At 40.8% G+C, this 23,453-nt stretch overlaps 1 protein-coding gene across 18 annotated transcripts in view; it reads right to left on the bottom strand.

Annotated features, from left to right (window-relative positions):
- The window catches only part of grm8a (glutamate receptor, metabotropic 8a), a 308,026-nt gene that overhangs the window by 107,657 nt on the left and 176,916 nt on the right, over window positions 1-23,453 (bottom strand). For 15 of the 18 annotated variants that reach the window (XR_006376766.1, XR_006376765.1, XR_006376772.1 and 12 more), the window contains 5 exons: window positions 13,353-13,492; window positions 9,429-9,575; window positions 6,654-7,075; window positions 4,980-5,346; window positions 4,872-4,883 (listed from right to left, as the gene is read on the bottom strand). Coding sequence is in view for 10 of the 18 variants with exons in the window: in XM_044185504.1 (XP_044041439.1) it covers window positions 4,872-4,883; window positions 4,980-5,346; window positions 6,654-7,075; window positions 9,429-9,575; window positions 13,353-13,492 (1,088 nt within the window). In the remaining 8 variants the exon portion in view is untranslated. The remainder of the gene's footprint in view (window positions 1-4,871; window positions 4,884-4,979; window positions 5,347-6,653; window positions 7,076-9,428; window positions 9,576-13,352; window positions 13,493-23,453) is intronic. The other 3 variants (XR_006376767.1, XM_044185512.1, XM_044185515.1) reach the window with 1 other exon arrangement.

Raw genomic sequence — 23,453 nt, forward strand, 5'->3', positions numbered from 1 at the left:
ACACACACACACAGAACCTTTCCCATTTCTGCAGGGTGCAGCAGAAGCTGTTTGGAGGCAGCAGCCTCTGCACGGTAGCATGACCTTTTTCAAAACAATACTTCCCTCGCTGGTGATGGTTAAGAATCCCTTTCTCCCTCTTTCTTGATTTCTCTCTCACATTCTTATTCTGTGTCTCACTGTCTCCCTGCATGTCCCTCTCTCTCGCTGTGACTTTCCCTTTCAAATGTTTCTCTCTTCCTTTGCATTTCTCCTCCTCTGTCTTTTTTCCTCCTCTCTTTTGCTGCCTTCTGTGACTCAGAGCCATGTTGAGTATTCAGAGGAGAGGAGTGTGAGGGACAGGGTGTGAGTAATGGGGAGGAAGGAGAGGAAAAAGTAAGGGAAAGTGGAGCAAGTGATGATGAGTGGGTGAAGACAGAAGTTGAAGGTGTGGCAGAATCTCAAGTCTACATTTGTCAGTAAATTAACCACATAAAGTAATTCTAAATATACACATACTTAGGGAGTATAGAAAGACAATTAGGACTCCATGTTACATACAGCATGCTAGGTTTTTATTCAACCCACAAGCTATGAAGGAATGTCAGATTTTGTTAGGTGGAGGGTTATGTATTGCAACCCTTGTTATATGAGCACAGACTGTACCTTCTAACAGGCTCTATAGGCTTCACCTCTCTATTCTGGTGATCTCGCTGTACCACACAAAAAGATCCAGCACTTCTCCCAGTTAATGCATGCTTTTCCAACTTGCAAAAACTGACCCAGGGAGGGGCAAGTAGATGACACTTCAACTCCTCAAAGGTTGAGATACTATAGTATCATAAACACACACTGGTCTCATGAATATGAACCCAGGGTGGCCCATGAACAGGAAACAGGAAAATAGCATATCTGACAAAATAGAGCATGGACCTGAAGAGGGATCCCCAAAACATCCAACAGGTAGAAGCTGATAATGAGGCAAGGAGAAGTTGAGCATCAAAGTTTATTGTGGACCTTGTAAACAGTAGTTTGACAAAAAAAATCTTAACTGAAGGTCAATTTACTTGCTTTCTCCAGAACTCTCAACCACTTCATGGTTCACTGACCACAAACCATGTAACACCTTCATATCTCTGCTGGTACAAGACAGGACCCCTCAGTGAGGAAAACTGGAGCTGTGTATAACATCACATGCCACAACTCTAAGGAACACTACATTGGTGAAATGAGACTGAATGAACTCCAGACAACATCAACTGTCTGTGAACACCAGACCAAAACTGGCCACAGCACTGACTCGTAAAGGGTAAGAGGTAATTCACCAGGAGTCAGTGGAACAGTCTGACGGAACAGATATGCTTCTATTTTAATCAATCTAGCTGTCTACACAGGCGGCATAATGGGTCACGTTTTACTCGCTTCAAGTGTATTTTCTTCCGTTTTATGCAGGTAACTGCAGTAATTGTGTGTTGGGCTCTGAGCACTGCCCAAACGCGGGTGACCTACACTCAGTACTGTGCCTGAACACATCCTGTGTATTCACTGATGGAGGACTGAAGCTGCTGCTGCTCTGCTAACGTGCTGTTTTCACTAGGCAGCCTGTGTAGACACTGAGGAAGACCGTGACACACTGAAGCACACCTGGTGGAGTCTGATTAAATGGTGCCTAGAAGATCCAAGCCCTTAAACGATAGGCATTTGAAATGTCATTATGCAAGCCACTGCTTTCAACAGCCTCATCACAAGCCCAGATTCCATTTACAAATGAACAGCTGCCGTGACCATCTCAAGTAGCTGTACATTTCGCACATTTCAGCGAAAGCACGGGGTAACAAACTGAAAAACTGAGTTAAAAGAACATCTCTAGGTATGCCCTAGAGTGTAGTATCTAAGTATCTAGTGATTATCAGCAGTTGTGTTGCAGTATAGTTGAGTTTTAATCGTACACAAATAAATAAAACAGTTTTAATACTTATATTAGGCTACTGACAGTAGTGAGTAGAACCATTTGATGACAAAGTTAATCATAATGTGAGTCCTGTTATCATCTAACCTCCAACTAACTTCATTGTAGGCCCTTCCCTGTCCCCCCGCTGGAAAACAAACCTATGCCCTTGGTAGAGCTCTCCTCATTAAAGCCCCATCAGCGAGTCACATCATTACCTGTTTATTCCTTTCACTCGTCTCCCTCCTCCCCCTCTTCTGCTCTCTCTGTTAGCCAGCCAGCTGCCACACACTCCAGAGGATATTCCAATTAGAAACAACACACACACACCCACACCCACACACACACACACACACACACACACACACACACACACAAATGTGCACCGGTGGATATTCCAATTAAATACAACACACCAGACAAACACACTCAAACGCAAATACACAAGAAGTCGCTGGTAGACATTCTAATTAGCTGAACAAACATGGCATGGACGCTGCTCAACCTGTAAGACAGGACGCTTTAGCACGTCAAGATAACATACACACACGCATGCATGCACACACAGATATACCTCTATAAAGACATACAAACACACACTGCAGCCACACATACGCATGAACACACCCTAAAGGTTCCATGACACATCAGCACCTACAAGTGGTCACAAACACAGTACTAAATATGCAAGGTCATGGACTCGCACAACATAAGCAGGTTCACCGTCACTCACACACAGCAGCTTAAAGGTTAGAGAAGCTGCCAGCAGTCAAAGGTCACCTGGTTGAAACCCATGGCTGGATTAAAACCTCTGTCTAGGGAAAGTGAATAAGTAATGTTCTCCTCATTAGGATATAATTGTTATTATACTCACCAGATACTATTTGCGTGAATGTGGTGAAATGAAAAAGGTCAGAAAAAAAGAAAGACAAAACTACCACAAAACTGCCAGGCTTCTACATGGGAAAAAATGAGAGTGAGCAAATGAAAAACACTATGAAACATCCAGCAAGAGTATGATTTCCCTGATGTGTGATTAGACTGGATCACTTTGATGTCAGCTTTTTTGCCATGCGACAGAGGCGGGCACCCGTCTTGAAAGGAAAATGGACTGAGATGCAAGAAAAGGGAGAAATGAAAATTGCCTGACTGACACTCCAAAATAGGGAGAGACTATAAGAGTCGACCCTTTTATTAAGGGAGAGGAAGGAAAGACCTGAACCTTCAGTGGACACAAAGATATTCAGTGTATTCAGTGACTCACATGCACTCTCAAGGACACACTTTGGCACTGTACACTGATTTGATTAATTTCTTTCCTAAACAGCTTTGGATTTGTATCTTGTATGTGTGTATTTATGTGCATATTATGTTATGCTTCAAACCTGTGAATGATACAGTGCTATCTGTTCACCACCATGCCTATGTGTCTGTTTACAGCTTATCTATCTACTATATGTGTGCATTTACAGTATACCAAGTTTTAGCATTGTGATGTACAACCTGTGACATCTGCAATCTAGGACCTGCCTTGAATCTCAATGTATATGTAGTGTATGTGAAGTGTTTTACTGTTAAAGCTAAAATAGTTGCACTATCAAGAAATGGAATCAATAAACCGCCACTGCTTTAGCTCAAGTAAACACAATGGTTTACTGTATGTATACTGTTTAGTTATGAATCAGATTAGCTGTTCATGCCTCCTAAACCCTCTGATTCTAAACTGATAAGGTGAAAGGACACCTCTTATAGGCTGTCACACAATCAGTCAATCACTTACTTACCTGATTGTTTCCCTGAGGCAGTAGTTCCCAACCTTTTTTTCTTACAACCCCTTAAAATAAAGTGATAGCTACTTGTGACCTCTCATCACAGGTTATGGCCCTAAGGTTTATCTTGGGACTCCTTTGGGGTCCCGAACCCCAGGTTGGGAACCACTGCCCTAAGGTATACGAGTATGTTTGTCTCTCTATTTGTGTCTGTGTATGTATGCAGATGGGTGTGTAAAATAAAGCAAATAACTGTATGTAAAAGCTGATAAAGCACAACCTAAAAAATCCAATAAATGCAATATACATGTAGATAATGTACTGTGCATCCATAATGAAACCATAATTTCTTAGGTTGAAGCCTGAATCCTGTAAAGGCTGCCCACACACACAGACACACACCTTCACCTTGTGAAAGTTACATCTTGCTCACACCATATAGCCATCAATAATTGACTAAAGGTAGTAAGAATGAGCTCTACAGTACAACCCTCTAAAAGCCTGAACCAAGGCATGGATGCAGTCAATCAGCCAGACAGAAAATCCTCTTGTACTCACGGGGGATTGTCAGGAGATTTTGGACTCTAAGCCATTAGTGTAGCTGCAACTGAAAACCATATCTATCCCTCAGTGCCAAGAGATGCAGTTTTGATCTCCAAAAAGCGGTCAGGGGACGAGATAAAGCTGACTTTTTTGCCATAACAATACATGCAAATTTATGACTCAAAGAAGTGATTCCAAAACTTAATAATGCTGCAAAATGGGTTCAGAAGCATTTAGTCATGCTCACAGAACCCATAAACCACACCATCACAACCCACTTGTCAGTGAATTGTTATCTTATAAAAGATATTTCACACAAATATACATCACACAAAAATCATCTAAATCCATTGCACCATTCTCTATTAAGTCAAATCATGCACAAATATACACACACACACAGACACACACCAACACAGAGAGATCAGTAAAACACCCTGTAGTCATCTTTCCTGTAGACTGCGACGTCTCAAAGAAAATTGCTTGAAATCCCAAACAGGCCATATAGAGGGTTATCCAACAGATAAACACGCAGATTAGCAGACACACACCATGGTCTCATCCTCTCTACAGACTCAGAAATCCTAAAGATGATGAAGATGAAGTACAGACATCTGCTATAATATACTCACACTCTCTGTAGACTGTAGTTCACAAAGAAAATACCAAAAACAGCAGTTAAAGTATGCAGGTTAGGTATATAGTACATAAAAAACTACATAAAAGATACAGACTCTTACCCTCTCAGCAGACTGTGACGTGCCAAAGAAGATGGGTATGAACGCCAGCCAGATGATGCAGGTGGTGTACATAGTAAATCCAATAGGCTTGGCCTCGTTGAAGGTTTCGGGCACGCCTCGCGTCTTGATGGCGTAAACTGTGCACGTCACCATCAGCAGGATGGAGTAACCCAGGGAGCAGATAAGGGACAGGTCCGAGATGTCACACTTGAGGACGCCGCGTGCCGCTATGGGATCCTGGGTCCGCTGCTCACCGTAGTCCACGACCGTGTGGGGAGGGTCCACCGCGAACCATACGAAGACCCCCAGCAGCTGAACTGAGATGAGTGAGAAGGTGATGACGAGCTGGGAGGCAGGAGAGATGAACCTGGGAAGGAGAGGATTTTTAATGTGAGGAGGTGGTGCAGCGCGGGAATAACGCTGCCAGAGTCAGAGCTTTAATTTCCAGTGGAGTGACCTATGCTAGAACGTGTACTCACAGAAATATGTGTGCTTGAAAAATTGCTACATACAAAACAATGCGAATTTTGGCTATTTTTAAGATATGATTTTTAAAGTCTTTGGCCAATAAAGTCTTTTACAAATGCATTTTTAAAAAACTCAAAAATCTTTGACCATCAACCTGAAAACAAGGCTGTTTTTATCTAAAAGGTTGCAGGTTGTTTTCTACTCTACAGCAGCAATATATCATATTCCTATACATGCAGCTATACACACTCCCACAAACCCACAGTTTGTTGAGTTGGAGGGAGATCAGGAAAAAGGTAATGATGAGATTTGAGGCAAGAATGAAAAAGACTGGGAAGTGAAGAGCAGTTGTAGTAACACATAGGACTGGATAGACGAAATGTGGTGATCATCTAGGATGTCAGAGGGATAAAAATAGGGGCAAATAATACCCAATAACAAAAGTTATGAGTGAAGAAACAACCTGCTCCTTCAAGCTCCCAGGCTCAAAGGATGCTCAGTGTCTAACTAGCTGGAGGCACAACACACACTGGAACCTGAAAAGAGCCTCAGAATCCTCTCTGCAGAAAGTCATTTTATTTTTAACTGCCCTTACCAGAAATGTATTGCAGTTTATGTTCAATATATTTACTGTAATTTGCTTGTTTTCCTTCATATATAACAGTAAGAGCAACAGTCACATACAACTAAAGCGGCTAAATAATTTGTCCAGTCTTTCCTGGAAAACAAGCAAGGAATTTGGAAAACCCTAATTATCATTGAAAGAATCTTCATATGTATGAGTAAAAACACAGTAACTCGTACAGCTGGGTGGTGCTGAAGGAAAAACAGATGACCATCTGGGTAGCAGGGACATGAACCTGAGCACTATTAAATACTGCATTAACATTTCAACCACTTAGTTGATGCTCTCTCCCAGAGTCACTCACACTGAGTGCAAACAGTACAATAGGTGAGTGTGAGTTCATGACTCCCATAAATAATGGATGAAAAATAAATGATGAATAATGATTGCAAGCAGCTTAGTAAGGAAGAAGTGGAGGTAATGTCTTCATGTGAATACACACACCTGAGTGCTCAAAAAAAAACCCACTAACAGCCGCTATCAGTGCCGCTACACTCGTTGAAATCTACGTGTGCTGAACACACATCTACACAGAGGGCAAACAGAGTGTGTGTATAATGACAGACAGGTGCAGTCTTCACCTGGGTGCGGTTACAGACTTCTTCCCTTGTTCAAAGATGCGGTGTATCCTGTTGGTCTTGGTGAGCAGCGCGGCATAGCTGAAACACATCCCCAAGCCCAAGAAAATCCTCCTGAATGAACACACTCCCACATCCGGTGTCGCGATCATCAGGAACGTTATGGCGTAACACAGGAAGATTCCTGTCAGCAGCACGTAGCTCATCTCCCGACCGGACGCTCGTACGATGGGCGTGTCATTGTACCGGACAAACGTGACGATGACGAAAGACGTGGCGATGATCCCCAGCATGGAGATGAAGACGGGGAAGACGGCCCAGGGGGAGTGCCACTCCAGCTTGATGATCGGGATGGGAACACAGCCAGTGCGGTTGGCATCAGGCCGCATCTCATATGGACACAGCTCACAAGTGAACTCTGACGCCTGCGGAGAGACAGTTTTGACAATGTAAAATGATTTTGGTGCTCCAACATGTTAGTTAATCCCAAATTTGTTTTTTACATAATAATGAGCATTAACATTTGGTCATTGCTTAGACCAGACTCGATAGACCTTTTAGCCATATATGGATCAAGCTAATTCCTGTCTTGTAAAATCTGTTAGCGAGTATAAACCATGAACCTGAACTGTAGTGGCTGTGCATGGATTGATGCTGAAGATCATTTTTAGCAAAGAGGAAAAAAAATAATTTTCTTGAGTAGTGCTTTGCAAATTATTATTTGAAATAATTGCTTAGAACTGCTATATCTGTGTGCACTGACGTGATTGAGAAGCTGTAACAAAAGAGTTTCCCTTTGGCGATCAATAAAGTGTTTCTGATTCTAAATTCAGCATTCTTTCAGCTGTTTGAAAAATGTCTGAACATGTTGAGACAGATGGAGTCAACATAAAAAGAGCCAGATATTGAAAAGTCAAGTTGAATCTAGCTAGGGCCAGCAATAGGCAAATCTGGCTGGACCAAGTGCAACCCTCTTTGTCCACAATTATTACCACAAAAGTACAGTTGAATAAGGTTTTAAAGCCCAAACTCTTGGTAAGCTAGTGTGGTAAATCTGTATATAGCTACTACATATATTTAAATATATCGTAAAATCCCCAATGCTTTCATCCAACCAAAACTCTCCACACAAATATGGTAAATCTGCATATAGCTCTCACATTTATGCAAAAATACTGTATCCTCAAATGCTTTTAACCAATAAATCTCAACAGCTGATTAATTTGCTAAGCAGTTGAGGCTGACCTATTGTGTGTTATCTACCTCTGTAAACTGACTGGTTAATGAGAAAAAAAGCACACATTTTACACATTTTTGTACACTTGCTCTTTAGTGGTCATGCTGCTATACTATTTTCCATTCTACTAAAATCCCAAATCTATAATAAATGCGTCAACAGATTATTGATTTTACAGCAAAGGCATGTATCTGCAAAATGAGTATTGACTGCTTGCTCTGATACGCATCGCCTGCTGTGGTTATGGCTGATATTTTCTTCTGCCTTTATTACTTCCCGAACGATGGAACGCTATGCACATATACTTGCTCGTTCATGGATTTTTCTAACTTAATAAGAAGGATGATGGGCTGCCAAATTGTCCCCAACCGTGATATAATTAACATGGGGGATTTATCTTTATATGCGATCAGATCCTTTTCCCTCACCTCAAATTATGTACTTCCATTTGCTGTAACAGCATCTGCGGGGTTCTTCCTGCATATATAAATTTAAAACTTTTTTTGATTGTCTGAAATGAGTTGAAACAAAAAAACCCTGATCACTACACAGGAGGACAGAACTCCTGTGTACAGTAAAAGTAAGCAGGTAATGAAAGCAGATGCATGTTTATATTGTCAGAGTGCTGTTATTGCAAACAGAATCTTGCAGTTGATTCATTGTTAAAGCCTTCCAACACGTGGGACTAATTGTGGCTTTAATTGTTAAGTAGGTGCAGGAAGTTCAACTAAGGTTAGACATTTGGTCAAAATCTACATTTTTACCACATTTTTATTGAGAGATCAATTTTACACAAATGAACTACTTGGGCAAAAAGCTCATGGATGCTTTGCCAGCTTTTAAAACACTCACAGTAATTTACAAGTCAGGGAAATCCCTTTTTTCTTGGTCTTTCTTGACTTTACTCCAACAAGATGGACAGAAAATGGAGTGCTTGCATTTATGCAAAAAGTCAATAACTATTTTTTTCTATGATTCTACAAAATCACATTGCCATTGACTGCCAGAATGCAACACCAGGATGTATCACACTAGACTGTGACTTGTTTGGTTTTATACTTTTGAATAGTACATGTTTTGTAAATATTCACTAAATCATCAATGACTGAGTGACAAAAGTGAATTTTGTTTTAGGTGTATTCTGCTGCCTGCAACCTCAGAGGCGTGTAATTCAAGTATTCAGACAGCATACAGTTCTAGTAAATGGTCATCCATACAATAAGATACCATCTGGAATTGTATGCCAAGCCTTACTCTAGAGTGCTATGAGACTACACAATCCTGTGCCATGGTACTTTTAGCATTATGTCCTTTACTAATTGAGCTACATGCTATGAGCTACACTTCAGTTTTTTAGTATTTTTTTGTTTCTTTTTGCAGTTTGTGCAAAAAATAAAAATCACAATGAATACAGCCAGAAACCAAATAACAAATGCAGGACAAGCAATGGAGGCCCCAAAGTTCTACATCACAGGTGAATGGTGAACTTCAAACTGAGCCAACAGCAAGTACTGGTGGCCTGTATTTCTCCAGAGATCTACCTGATAGTGGTATCCCTCGCAGCGCTCACAGTGCCAGCAACACGGCACACCTTTGACCACTTTCTTCCTTTCACCCGCACGGCATGGGATGCTGCATACAGAGGGTGGGAGAGACGGGTCACCTTTCTTCCAACGCATGGCCTCGACCTAGGAGAAGAGAGGAAAGGAGAGGAGACAGAGAGACAATTGGACAAAGGTATGAGATCAGTTCCATATGGCAAATGTAATGTTTTGTTTGTTTATATCTTACGTGCAACACAACAAACCTGAAATTATTTGTGTGTTCATGTGGCAAAACAAAACTTCCCACCTTTTCGTGGGATATAATGCAACACAAAGATTGGCAGCCATCTGCTGGGGCTGACATTACTTTGTGCTAACAGTCCTTTAACACTCACAGTTTTCTCTGTACCTGCAGAAAGTGTGTCTTCAGGGCAACTTGGAGAGCAATTAGCACAAGCAGATCCTCTGACTGTTTTCCAGAGCGCTGCCGGGCACAAAACTAACACCAGCTAGTCTGGAAGCCAGCAATCAGACCATAATCAGAACTGGCACAAATAGGCCATCTGTATTTCCTTCTGTGTGAGTGTGTGTGCGCGCCTCGTGTGTTTGTGCGCATATGTTCTTCCATGTGTGCGTATTGTTTGTTTGTGCTTGTGTCATGCTGGCATCACAGCAAATCCCTGAGCTTTCCGTACGTCAGCTATGTGTGAGTTTGTATGTATGCGTTTTAATTTGTCGTTATGCATGTGAGCGTTTGTAACTTCGTTATTATACCGAGTCCCTGAGGTTCATCCGTTGCTGAGGGTGCTGAGTAAAATTGAGCATTACTGTTTTAAACAGGCACACAATGTACCTGTCCAACAAAAACTAGTTAGGAGGAAAAACTCATCAGGGAGAGAATGGACTTGATTTGATCAATGACACACATATAGAAACACACACACACTTGCAGTATTTAAACACCAATGTTGGATTACTGGCTGTTCACAACTTAGTGCTGCAAATATATCTGCTAGGAGAAATACTCTAATGATAAAAAGTGTACTGTGTGTGTGTGTGTGTGTATGCAGGAGTGTTATTAAATAAATAGCATTGTTTAAAACTTTTGAAACTGTTTTTGTTGGGTGCTGTTTTTTCAGTTTATTAAGTATTTTTATTCATTACTTATTCATAGTCTTAACAGCTCTTGTAGAATTTTTACATACACTCAGACACACGCCTTATTTTTTTAACAATAACTATAAATTATGCACAACCCAAAATAACAGCCCGGTCATGAACCTCTCCTCTATTAATTACTTAAATGACACAATAATAGCTGTAATAGGATTTTGTTTTAATTATAAACATCAACTTAGCTATGTTTATGTGTCCAAGTACCGTATGTCCAACCAAACATTTACCATGAAACTGGCTTGACTTGTACTGTGCATGTGCTGTACTCTCTTTATACTGATGGGCATTCAAACAGTTTGTTGATCATGAAAACTTTCACCTGCTGCCACTGTGCCTTCAAACCCAACTGGATTCTGGGACAAATTAAATACATCTGTTAATTTGTAAACTGTCAAAGTGCCCAGTCATGTGTGTCTTAACTATGTGTTGTCCTTTGGGTTGCTGGAGTCTCTCAGCAACACAGAGGACTCTCTCTCTCTCTCTCTCTCTCTCTCTCTCTCTCTCTCTCTCTCTCTCTCTCTCTCTCTCTCTCTCTCTCTCTCTCTCTCTCTCTCTCTCTCTCTCTCTCTCTCAGTCAGCCAGGCCGTCCATCAGGCAGAAAGCACTTTGTGTCTATTAGTCTTCTCATCTGTCATCTGGCCTTTCTAATGAAGTCCTGGGTGGATTTATAACACCAAGCACTCCAGTGTGATCAAGGAGTTGCATATGTGTGTGTGTGTGTGTGTGTGTGTGTGCATGTGTGTGTGTAAGTCAGTTAGTAAGTGAGAAACTGACACAAAGACAATGGGATTCCAGTTTGCTTGCCCATTAAATTATGTGTTTTTTGTGGATGTATGTGATGCTCAGGTGTAAACTCTACTACTATACAGCTTTGGTACCAGCATTTACAGGTTGTATATTTTTGTATGAGTGACCTTGTGTGGGTGTGTGTCAGTGAGAGTATGTCCCTGCACAATACTTTCAGCATTCTAAAAAGAAGAAAAGATCCACACTTTCTTGTAAAAATGCTCAATTTTAGTTAACTTTTGCATCTGAACAAAAGCAATAACTCAAATAAATCCAGCCCAGTAACAGGGGATTGTGAATTCATGGCAGCTGCTCACAGTGATGGTGAACTTTCATTATGCCAAGTCTATAATGCCTCAGAAGCTTCAATAAACCACTCAAATCAAAATACATTTTGGATTATTGTAAAGGCAGTTTTTTCTTTATTACACAGAAGTCAGAAACTAAAACAACTGGAGCTAGAAAAGAAGATTGAATATGCAGTGAGCTGCTAGCGAAACTGTACATGCTAGGGTTGGGCGATGTCTACCAAATTGGCATATGACGATGTCCACAGTGAAACATCAGGATTGACGATGACATCGATGGGGCGGCATTTGAGCCCATTCACAGCCCATCCTCACCTACTCACCCGTCCTTTCTTTACTTTTCCTGCCTATTTGTTATAAGAGTAGCGTGACTCCTTTAAGGAACAGGGCAGTGCGTAGTGAGTGTGTGGGTGTGCGAGAGAGGGTGACGCTGGGATTCCACCGGGCACGGCTCTAAAACATCACGACCCGGTTTGGTTCCTTCCTCCAAGCAGCTTCATACCCCACCGGGAGCGTTTCAGAAGCAGAGCGGTTTGCCTGCCCGACGTTGTTGACTTGTTGATTTGATCCTTTTTCCTTGACCTTTGTGCTTCTTCCGTGGGTAATTAGGCTAAGTAGTTAAATGATTTCTATTTTTGTTTTAGCAGCGTTTTTTGTTGATATACGACCGGGAGTCTGCACAGAGTGTTTTATTTTGAAAATTGACCGGATTCTCTATGGCGTTTCTGTGTCTGACTTCCTGCCCGGTTCATCTGCTCTGTGCAGCTTGATGCGGCTTCCGTCAAAAATAGACTCGCAGAGCAGAGCGGAGAGCCACTTCTGGGACGCAGTGCGTCTGGTGGGATCACAAGCATTGTCTAGAATGGCCACGATCAGCTCCGGCGGCTGCGCCCTGTGGAATCCTGGCTTGACGGTGGCAGCACTCAGAGCAGACAGGTGTGTTGGTAATCGGAGCAGAGGGAAAGGTTGACAGTGAAGTTGTCTATCTAGTGGCAGTAAATGTACAGTGTAGGTTACAGTTTGCCCATGAATAAACGCTGCAGCTCTTCAATACCCAAGACGTTCCGGTGTCTTGCTTCTTAGCTGCTGGATAAAAGTGAAAGTGGTTAGCCCCGAGATTAGCATCAACTTCTGCCCTTCTCAAAGTCTTCCCTGTGCTTCCCTGTACCACGGTCTGAAAGCTGCAGCAGGAACTAAAAAACTAAAAAAAAACTATTCATAGTGATAAACTACTCTTATCACTATGTTACGATGGTGGAGGGCTCAGTGGTCGATGGCTGTCAGCTGATGATACCATCGGCGATGGACATCAGCCCAACCCTAATACGTGCTGTTTTGCACTTTCGTTGTTTAGATAAGTGTCTTTATTGCATTTCCTGAGAATGATGTGAGCAGGAAATTAATGGAACTATATGAAGACAGTAACCTTTCATGATCTCACACACACTTCATGATCTCATATACTCATCCATTGGATTTTCCTAATTGCTTTGCTTTTACTCTTGTGGCTTGTTTTCTTGTTTTAATTTTGACTTCCTTGTGTGCAACTGGTAATTATATCTGGTATATATGTCTGAATAAATAACAGCAATGCCTATGGGAGCTTGGTGTGTACGTATGTGTGTGCGTGTGTGTGTGTATAAAATCTCACTTTGAGGTGTAGTTTATTTGTCCAGGATCCGATGACTCTGTACTCCGCAGTAGACCTGTTGTTGATCTGGTACTGGAAAATATCGTATCTTCCTGGAGCGTCTCCATTCTCATTAAAAACCACCGGCGTACCGGCACTTCCTGGAACAAAGACAGTACATGTTGGAGAGAGGGTCATCTTAGTGATTTAATGTGATACTATTACATATCAATTTGTGCTCAAATGGCTCCATTTTGTATTGATCACCACAGGATTGACCACGACTCCGGAAAAGTAAAAAAAGATAAGTTGAATGATATTTGGTGGCCAAATCTTTGATAAAATATGAGATGTATCATCTTGTAGCTGCATTTCCTCGGAAGAAAAAAAGACAGTAAAAGTCAGAATGATTAACGTTGCTTGTAATGTAATTGTGGTAACAAAAGAGGATACAATTCCCTAGTGAATAATGTTAAAATGTTTTTTGAAAGACAAACATGATGACAAACACCACTAGGATATCAAAGATTTTGGGGAAGAAAATACAGTATAATACCACAGCTACTTATTTTATTTAATTAATTGATAATTTAATTAGTGTTTATTTATTTACTACATAGTAAATGTTTCTGTCAGTGATTTATAAATTCTGCTGTACTCAATGATGGTCTGAAGATTGGACCGATGCTTTAGTTGTTTTCTACTTTTGGACTTTCACTGTTGTTTGAAAATGTATACTCTAAACTCTGGTCCTGGCTTGTATGAATTTATGATGTCTTGTAAGCCCATGCGGGCTGGGCATGGTAATATGCATGACACAATAATAAAAATGTCATTCATTCATTCATTCATTCATATATTTATATAAAAAATAGCACATTATGCCTCTGCAGAAAGGCCTAAATACTGCATACATGAGGTACATATAAATCTAATGAAGTCATATTTCTTCAGGCAGTGTGTTAAGTAGCCGTGATAGCAAAGGCACTGTCACCTTTAGTCTTTAATCTAGTCTGTGTTGTATTGTACCTGCATACAGTATGTGTGTGTGTGTGTGTGTGTGTGTGTGTGTGCGCGCACTTTAGAGTGGTGTGATTTAACATGCACATGCATGAATAAGTTAATGTGTCCTCTTAGGTTTGGTTTTCTCACCACCAATAAGGCTCAACACAAACCTTTTATCCTTCTCCCTCTCTGTCTTACGCATCTTCCGTCTTTTATGTAGCAATACAATCAAATCAAATTGCTGAATCTGCCGTAGCATAAAGGAAATCCAATTACAGTGCACATGTGGAGAAAGCGCATAAGTGCATTATGGAAATTCCACCTGTGTACTATAAGTCATTGATATGGTGGGATGATGCTGAGGAAAAACAGTTACCTGTTTGAGGCAAACCAAGAGAGAAACTGTGTGAAGATGAAGGTTGGAAATTGAGGAGAAATGAAAAGAATGAAAACTGAGACGGACAAAGGAGCGTGTCAGACAGACAGAGGAACTAGCCTGCTTGCTAGGCAACACACACTAATGTTATCTTCTATAATTAATTTGTGTGTTTGCTGTGTAGTAGATGCACAGGATGATGTCACTGATGTCTTCACCCTAGTGACTAGTAAATATACAATACACCATAGCGACCACATTCACCAAACTAACTCATATACCTTAGCAAACACCTGGAAATTACCTCACAACCAGCCAGATTCACCATAGTGACCTTCCCAAACATAATATAGGCCTCCTAGCAACCATCAAAAACACCATAGCAACCACCAAGTAAGCCCTAGCAACTACCTAGCAACCAATTTCCCTGGCAACCATACCAAACACTTCAGTAACCACTCAGCAATGCTCTGCCAAGCACACAAGGACACCACTGTAACCACCTAGCAACAACCAAGTGACATCCTAACAACTTACAGAACACCAACAAAACATCTAACTATGCCCTAGTAGCCATATAGCAACAACATATTGCTATGGCAATGGCTGCACATGTAGCAGGCTAGCTATCCTTCAAACTCCGCTACAGCGGGTGCTTTGTGAGGAAGAGCCGGGATAGGAGCCAAGCTGGCCCAGTTTGGACTTAAGGCTGCTCCTGGCTAATGTCCGGTCTGGACGAAATCAGACTCAGGCTGGCCAAGCAATGGGAAATCTGAGACTGTCGTGCCCACATCTTTGCAGAGACCTGTTCCACCAACATCCCAGATCAAGCACTCAACGGGCGGACCGTGTTCCGAAGTGAAGGAGCACAAGACTCCGGCGGGATGAGGGGAGGCGGACTCTGTGTTCCCATCGATGGTGCTTGGTGCTCAAGCGCAGTCAAAGTGGATGGACACTGTTTCCAGATGTTGAACATTTTATGTGAAGATAATAACCATATTATTATCTTCACTATCTTGTTGCTGCTGTTGTACGTGTATGTATTTATGTAAATAACTGTTGGATAGATATATATATTGTGTGTGTGTAGCATGAAGGGACTACTAACTTAATTTCGTTGTACAACCTTGTGTTGTATAATGATAAATAAATTGCCTTGTACCTCGTACTATATCAACACGTTAGCAACTACCCTTGTACTCTCAATCCTTCACAAGCTACCTCCCTGGCTTAATGTTTTTGCATTCCCCAATCGCTCTCACCATTCCTTCCCTCTTTCTCCATTCCTCTTCCTCTCTCTCTCCATCTTGTCTTCCAGATCTCCATATTCTGTCATCGTTTCTCCATTTCCCTCATTTTGTGTGAAATGAGCACACATGAAACACAAATGGGTTTCTCTGTTTACCTCATCCCAGTGAGAAAGAATTAGCCACAGGAAAGACTAAAAACTACAATCACAAAATCTTCTTTCCTCCTACTTTCATTCACTGCAGTGTCCATTTTCTTTTGGCCCTTAGGCCACCTTTTTATTTTTTTAAATCACGAGCACTTCATCTCTTCCCTTTGTTCCTACCTTTCGTCTTTCCTTCCTCTTGCCATTCTTACATCTACCGACTCTCAGTTTTCATTTGGTCCCACATTGTCCTTCCTCTGTCCTCAGTTTACTCACTTAATTCCTTATTTGACTTCTTTCTTCCTTTGTTTTATCAATCCATCTCAATCTGCTTTGGTTACTATTACCCCCACCACACCCCTCTCTCCCTCAACTTCCCTCCATTCCTCCCTTCCTTTGACTTATCAAAACAGTGTACATTTTTTAGTACAACATGAAGGGATAAAATCAACATAAACAAAAAGAGAGGCAATTAAGTAATTTACCAAATTCATCAGAGATTAGACAATGCAGGGCTCACCAACATACCTGCATGGTTGACTGGTTTATTTGAGCTACTTGATTGGCCAGTCTGTAGCTGACACCAAGAACAAAAAAGGTTTATTTCTCATTCAGTGATGAGCTTGTCATATTTTCCTCACCACTCTCCTATTGGCTGACTTTTCATCTAATTTTCCCTTTACAATCCAACCACACCTCTTTAGAGCTTGTTAGGGATGTAGCCACTAAAAAAGTTCTTTGGAGCAGAGACATGCTGGCAGGCATTTTAAATTACGCAGAGCAAAAGCAGACTTTGCTCTGAAAGCAGTGGTTACCTTGAGTAGAAAATGATTATTCAATTTCATAGTGTTTGTATAATTGTTGGCAATTTCTGAGTAAGGTGGATAAAGACAGCACACTTTTAAAAGCAGCAGCAATTACTGCAAACACAACATACAGCTTATTGCTGGCAACATCTAGCCAATATGTTGGGAAAACAGGTAGTTGAAAACTCCTCATCAGTTCTGATTAATGTTTTGGTTTAACAGACGCATGGACAGGCTTATCGGCCTAATGAATTACCATGTGGCTTTTGCTTTGTTTATTCAACATCATTTCTCGAAAAAGGCTCATGTTGGTTGAGTATGTTCCATGTGCCCCTATTGTAGTATGTGCAATAGGGGCACATGGAATTTTACTGAGTTATTAAAAATGCATCTCAAAAAAAACTAACATAAAATAATGATGTACTCTCTTGTTTTACTCTCTTTCAAACAAACAACCACATTAGAGTCACACATAGTCTAACACAGCACTTAGTGTTTCTCCATGTCCACAATGTTTGGTCGGCATTGTAAAATAAATGATCTCTTGTGTGCAATGTGGTAATTGTTTTTCATCACTGCTAAATGTGCTTCATTGATGTTTGTCAACTTTTGTTACAACTTTTATTCATATAGGATTCTATTTTGAAGAAAACTTCTTCACCTCTGCACCATCTGCATTCATTTTGCATAACCTCGAGCAAGCTGACAAGCTCCTAAATTACACAGAAAGTGCTGGAAAGGCAAGGGGTGCAGATGTATGTTAACACAATGCATTGTTTCACTTGTTCTGATTTAGGGAAACGTGGTGAGAATGGCTATTACTTCTAGTTGAAGGGGAGTGTGCGTGTGTGTGTGTGTGTGTGTGTGTGTTTGTAAGTGCAAGAAACGTTTTTCTAGATTTATTTTAACTCCCCACGTTTTCTCACTGCAACATTAAGGCACTGTAACGACACAGTCATAAGCTCTGCAGGAGTGTTCTCGAGCAAGATACTGTTTCCCTGCCTCCCAGGGGCACTGCTCTGTAGCTTCCCTGGAGAGTTGGAGGCTTTTCCTTTGGGGATCAACAATAGAATATCACTAGAAACCTACAACTCTCACAACTTTCCTCTAGATTTGCAAGGGAAGCTCACAGGTCACAACCTAAAAGATTTTATGCAATGAAGCCAATGTGAATTTAAATTTAGCTGAAATAGACTTGCAGAGAGAGATAAACTCACGCAAGGAGAAATAGAGTGAAATAAGAGTGAAACAGTAATATTGGCACAGGAAAGTAGATGAAGAATTGATTTGCTTTGTCACCAAGTTCAAATATATTCAATGTCACTCACACCCATCTGAATCATACTAACCCAAGAGGGAGTTGGAGAAAAGAAAAAGTAGAGTCAGAAATATAAGAATATAAGCAAGCAAGACAGCAGAAATGCCTCAACCCTTAGCCAGCTTAACTGTCAGAAGAAGAGGGAAAAAATGAAAATGAGAAAAAATGAGTGACAGAGGAAGATAGAAGTAAAAAAGGAGAGTAAGCAGGTCTGCAGGAAAGCATCAAACCCCGTCTATCTGACAGATAGACTTAGAGACACATGGGTCGACTTAAAAGCAAAAGAAGAGAGGGAAAACGAGGGTGAACAATGCGAATATCACATAGCAAGGAAGCTGAAAAGTTTCCTTGCTAGTTTGACCGAAAAAGGAAAAAAAAGCAAGATTGGGGGGAAAAAAGAAGATATGGAGAGCGAGAAAGCAGAACTACAGAATGTGTGAGAATATCAACTAGGATAGGCCTTAAAACCTTCCTGGCTGAAAGAGATAGAAACAGGCGGATGGAAGGAGAGGGGAGTATATGAATAGCCTTAGAACTCTCCTTGTTACTGGAGCTAGAGAGACAGTGAAACAAAAGAAGAGAAACAGAGGGATGATATAGAGAGAAAGAAACGAGTTAGAGAGGAAGAAGCAGAAGGGCTGTTAAAAAGCCCTCAGCCTTGCCTGGTCCACTTTAGAAACACTAAGGGTGAATAGCAAGTCTTCATATCAGAGACTAAATGTTTATGACAGGGAGATGCAGAAACTACACTGCAGCATGCATTAATAAAACATGGGTCTATGTCTATGTCTGTGTGTGTGTTCTGAGTTTTTGCCAACAGGCTCCCATCTGTGTGCTATGCATCAATAACGGGAGAACGACGGAAACAGACACAAACGGACAGTGAAAGAAACACAAAAAGAGAATAAGAAATGACAAAAGAAAAGTAATAATGAAGCCTGAACTCATCCCATAAAATTTTTGTCATTTTCAAAGTAGTCTACAGCGGAGGAGGCAACTGAAACTGAGAAGCTGGTTAATTCTATTCCTCGTTGCTTATTTCTGCAGTTTTTTTCTGAATTTTCTATCACATAAATTAACTTTTTTTGCAGTTTGTTTGCGGTGTTTTCCAAGCAAGATTTCACTGCTTGCTGTAAAACTATCCTTATGGCCAACCCTCGCTTCTTCCACAGCAGCTGTTTCTCCTTCCTCCCCTCTCCTGTTCAAAGCATCCTTTGCCTCTCCATCCCCTCCTCTCTCTCTTTACCTCCTAGCCCTGCTTCATCCCACCGCTCTCTATCACAAAAACTACCCATTTTCTCCCTTCCTTTCCTCTGTGCATTTCCAAAGTACTCTAACTTTCCCTTCTCCCCGTCTATCCATCCCTCCCTCTAAAATCATCCCTTCTCCTCTAAGCCTCTCTGTTATCACCGTGCACTGTTTGGGCAGAAAAAAAAGGCAGGCAAGGAGATAGTTTGTCTGAGAGAAATAGAATGGGACAGGCAAAAGAAACAACACATGTTTGAAGAGGATCCAGATCTAAATGGCTCTCACTGTGAATAAGAATGAAACACTTAATAGTGAAAGTGAGAGTAAGATGGAGAGAGGGAGGGCCAGGACAAGGGAAAGATTGTCGCGAAATGGTAAAAGGAGACACTACACACTTTATGGAAACACACCAATTTATGCAGGCATGCATAAAACACTGACAGCACAAGAAAGCGTTCTATGGCAATCACCAGTAATTACAGAAAACTAATTTAAGGAGCCTCCATCTGTGTCATGATCTGCATTCACGGCAGTCTTAGAGAAAAACAGGAAAGAGAGAGGAGTAAAAAAAGCGCTAAAAGCAGAGGGAGAGGGCCACTATTACGTTGATCAAAAGAGACAAAGCAGCCTGAACGGGGAATAGAAATACAATTTAGAGAGAATAAGAGCGAGGGAGAGGAGAGATAAACAAAACAAGAAACAAGGAGTTACATTACCAAACTTGGCAGAGGAAAAGGCGAGAAAAAGGGTGAAAGAGGGAGTCTGAATAGTACTGATAATGATATTACACTAGTTTCAGTCTTATGTAGTAACCCGGTCCTATATTATATTACACATATAGTACATGTCCACAAGCAGATTCTTTATATGATGTTTTTATCTCTGATGCTTCTGGACACATGGAAATAATTTCCCAGCTTTTGAACCAATCTCTGGGTTTGAAATGTGACTGATTGGCCTTTGAAATGACATAGGTGCAAATAACATATCTTTCAATGCAAATGCACACACACACAGACACAAACACACACACACGGCAACAGCAGCTATGTAAGTCATTATATCCTCCACTGTTCGTTATTCATCCATCACTACTATGTCTTTCTTTACCCTCCCCTTTGTCCCTACCTCTATCCATTCATCCCAGCAGTACAGAATGTCATGTGGCACAGCACAGGTTTGACTGTTTGCCTGCACACTGCTGTCTGTCAGAGGATTATGTGTGCTTGTATTTTTCTGTCTCTACAGTTGACAGACTCATTTTATCCGGTTAAATCTAATCTCCGTCAACAACACGTTGCTGACAAAAATATATATATATTTTGTGTCAAAAAAGCTGTACAGATGTGAGATTTAGTGGTGTCTTAGGATATGCAATAACAAATTATTATTCCTGTCGCTCATTTCCTCAAACTCAATTCAACTCCAATTCTAGGTTGTTTTTTGTGTGTCTGTGTGGATACATGTCTGCCTGTCTCCTGTGTTCATTTTGGTTTGCTTTTATATCTGCCTATTCTTATTTGGTTTTCTTATCTAAAATTATATTCAGCGAATTGATCCCCTTGCAGAAATTAGCCCATTGCAGTGGCAAGAGGTAATATATAACACTGAGAAGATAATGGGAAGAAGACAAGAGTAATAGAAAACACTATATGGAGGAATACAGGCTATATATACACTCAAAAAATTAACTGTCAGTCTGCATGTCAGTATATTGACAGTGTATGTTCTGACTTTCTATCATTATAATGCAACTGTTTGGGCTGTCAGACTGTCTGTCTCTCTCTCACCACATTGAAATTATAGTGGTGAGAGATAAGTATACGGCTTCAGCTTGCAGTGGATGTGAATTGCTTCTTGTTCACTGTAAGGGAGCACTACCAGGCTAGGCAAGGTGATACCCACCTCTACAAGGTTGGACATTATGTCAATAATCTCCTACTTACTACCTGCTGCTTATAAGTGAGCAGCAGGTAGTAAGTAGGAGATTATGTGCAACTCTGAGGAGTTCTGTTCGTATCTGTGTGACAGAGTGACAGACATGAACACACAAAAGACCTGCATGAAATAATGTATTAAAATATCCACATTATGTATGAGACTTAATATCATCTGATATTTGGATTATTGTAATATTGTAAAATAGTTTGACATTCAGGAAAATACTCTTATTGGCCTTTCTTGCCAAGAGCTAGATGTGAAGGTCGATACCACTCTCATGTCTGTGCATTAAGTATGAATGCCTGAGCCGGGACACGTTTAGCTTAGCTTAGCATGAAGCTAAATAGCATCAATAGCATGAGACAGCATTACAGCTTTTTTCAAAACTTCCCTATATAGGTTGTCAAAAACGTACAATGGATGAAAATTAAAAAAATGAAGAATGTAACTACATTATTTTGGACATGACCTATATTCATCATCAGTCAGGAATCTCCTTCCTTAGCATCTTTAAGGTACTATGCCTACTGTTTCACCATTTAATTCTCTATTTGCCTGTCTCCTCTACTATCTTTCTCTTAAGATGGATATTTGACTTAAAGTGTTTAGAGCCTTTCTCTCTGCCTCCCATCTCTTTCTTTCTAATGTCAAACTCTATATGATATAAAATTCTTCCTTCTCATTGTTTTTTCAGTTTTGTGCTTCTCAAGGTGATTTTGATATATCTCAGTCAGCACATCTTCTCTCTCCATCGCTTCCCTTTCATTGAAGTTTATTTTACTCAGCTAGTCCTCACGTATTGCATGGCTCCATTTTCTACTCTTTCTATGGACTGGGTTTCTCCCCATTCCAAATGGAGAAACTGTAGATGACTCTCTCTACTCCTCTGTTTCCTTCTATCCAAAACTGTTATTAGCCAAGCAAAGTTCATCATCCTTTTATCGCTCTACCCCAACACACCTCTCTCTCTTTGTCTCTCCTGCCAACAAGATTTTGCATTTTCCTAGCCCGCTGTCCATCTTTTTTCTCCATCTACAGTATGTCCTCTGATTCCCTCTCCCTTCCACTTGCACCTTGCCCTCATCTCTTATCCATATGTTCTTCCCTCCATCTCCCTACAAGGAGGTGTACTCTGCACTCCCATAACCCCTCTGTTTCCTTCACTCCCTCTTCCTCTCGCCAAGATCATTAATGCCTGGTCAAGTTCATCATCTTCACCAAGGTTGTGCAGCCAGGTATAGAGTTCATCATCTCAAAGTCAAGCCACTCTAATTAGTGCAAGTCAGTTCCCATGGTGATGTCCATCTTGTCTCCCGGCAGGAGATATAACCTGGCAGTGATAAGATCACAATGAGGTTTTTCTTGCATGACAAACACACACACACACACACACACACATTTGTGTGAAGGACAAAAGTAGGCTGCTGTCACCATTTTTGCTTTCCCTTTTTGACTTTGCTCACCAGCCTATCCAAAACTAGTACACACAATATTACAATCTAATAGTCCTCAACTGCTTAGTCTGAAAGAGGGCATTCATGATCACCAACAGAGTAACCTTGTGAGTTGTTTCCAGGTCAAAAATGTATCACTATGTATTATTTTGTTGGAGAGTATAGTCCATAAAGCTGGAAACATACCCTACATGTAAAGCTTCTGTTCCTCAAAGCGTCCTTGAATGCGGGTGCTTTATGAAAGGTAAGTTTAAAAATGTGTCACCTTAAATTCTTAAGAAAACAACAGTTAGCTGCAATTTCATCAATTAACAATGCACTGAAGAACAGGCAAGCAAGTATAGAAAGAAGTGGTCTTTGATTTGTTAGATCTGTTTGGTCTTTCACAGACATAGATTTTGGGGGGGTCTCCCTCAATATTTAGAACATAAAAACATGACAGTAGCAAACGACTTTCTTAAATTACCAAATCTTGTAAACACGATGTAAACATTGTCATGTCCGAGCAAGGTATCTGTCCGACTACTACTACCTACTAACTACTCTAAGAGATCTTAAATGCAATCGCTAAGTTATTTTAT

This window comes from Siniperca chuatsi, linkage group LG23, assembly GCF_020085105.1.
Source record: "Siniperca chuatsi isolate FFG_IHB_CAS linkage group LG23, ASM2008510v1, whole genome shotgun sequence".
NCBI classification, from domain to species: Eukaryota; Metazoa; Chordata; class Actinopteri; order Centrarchiformes; family Sinipercidae; genus Siniperca; species Siniperca chuatsi.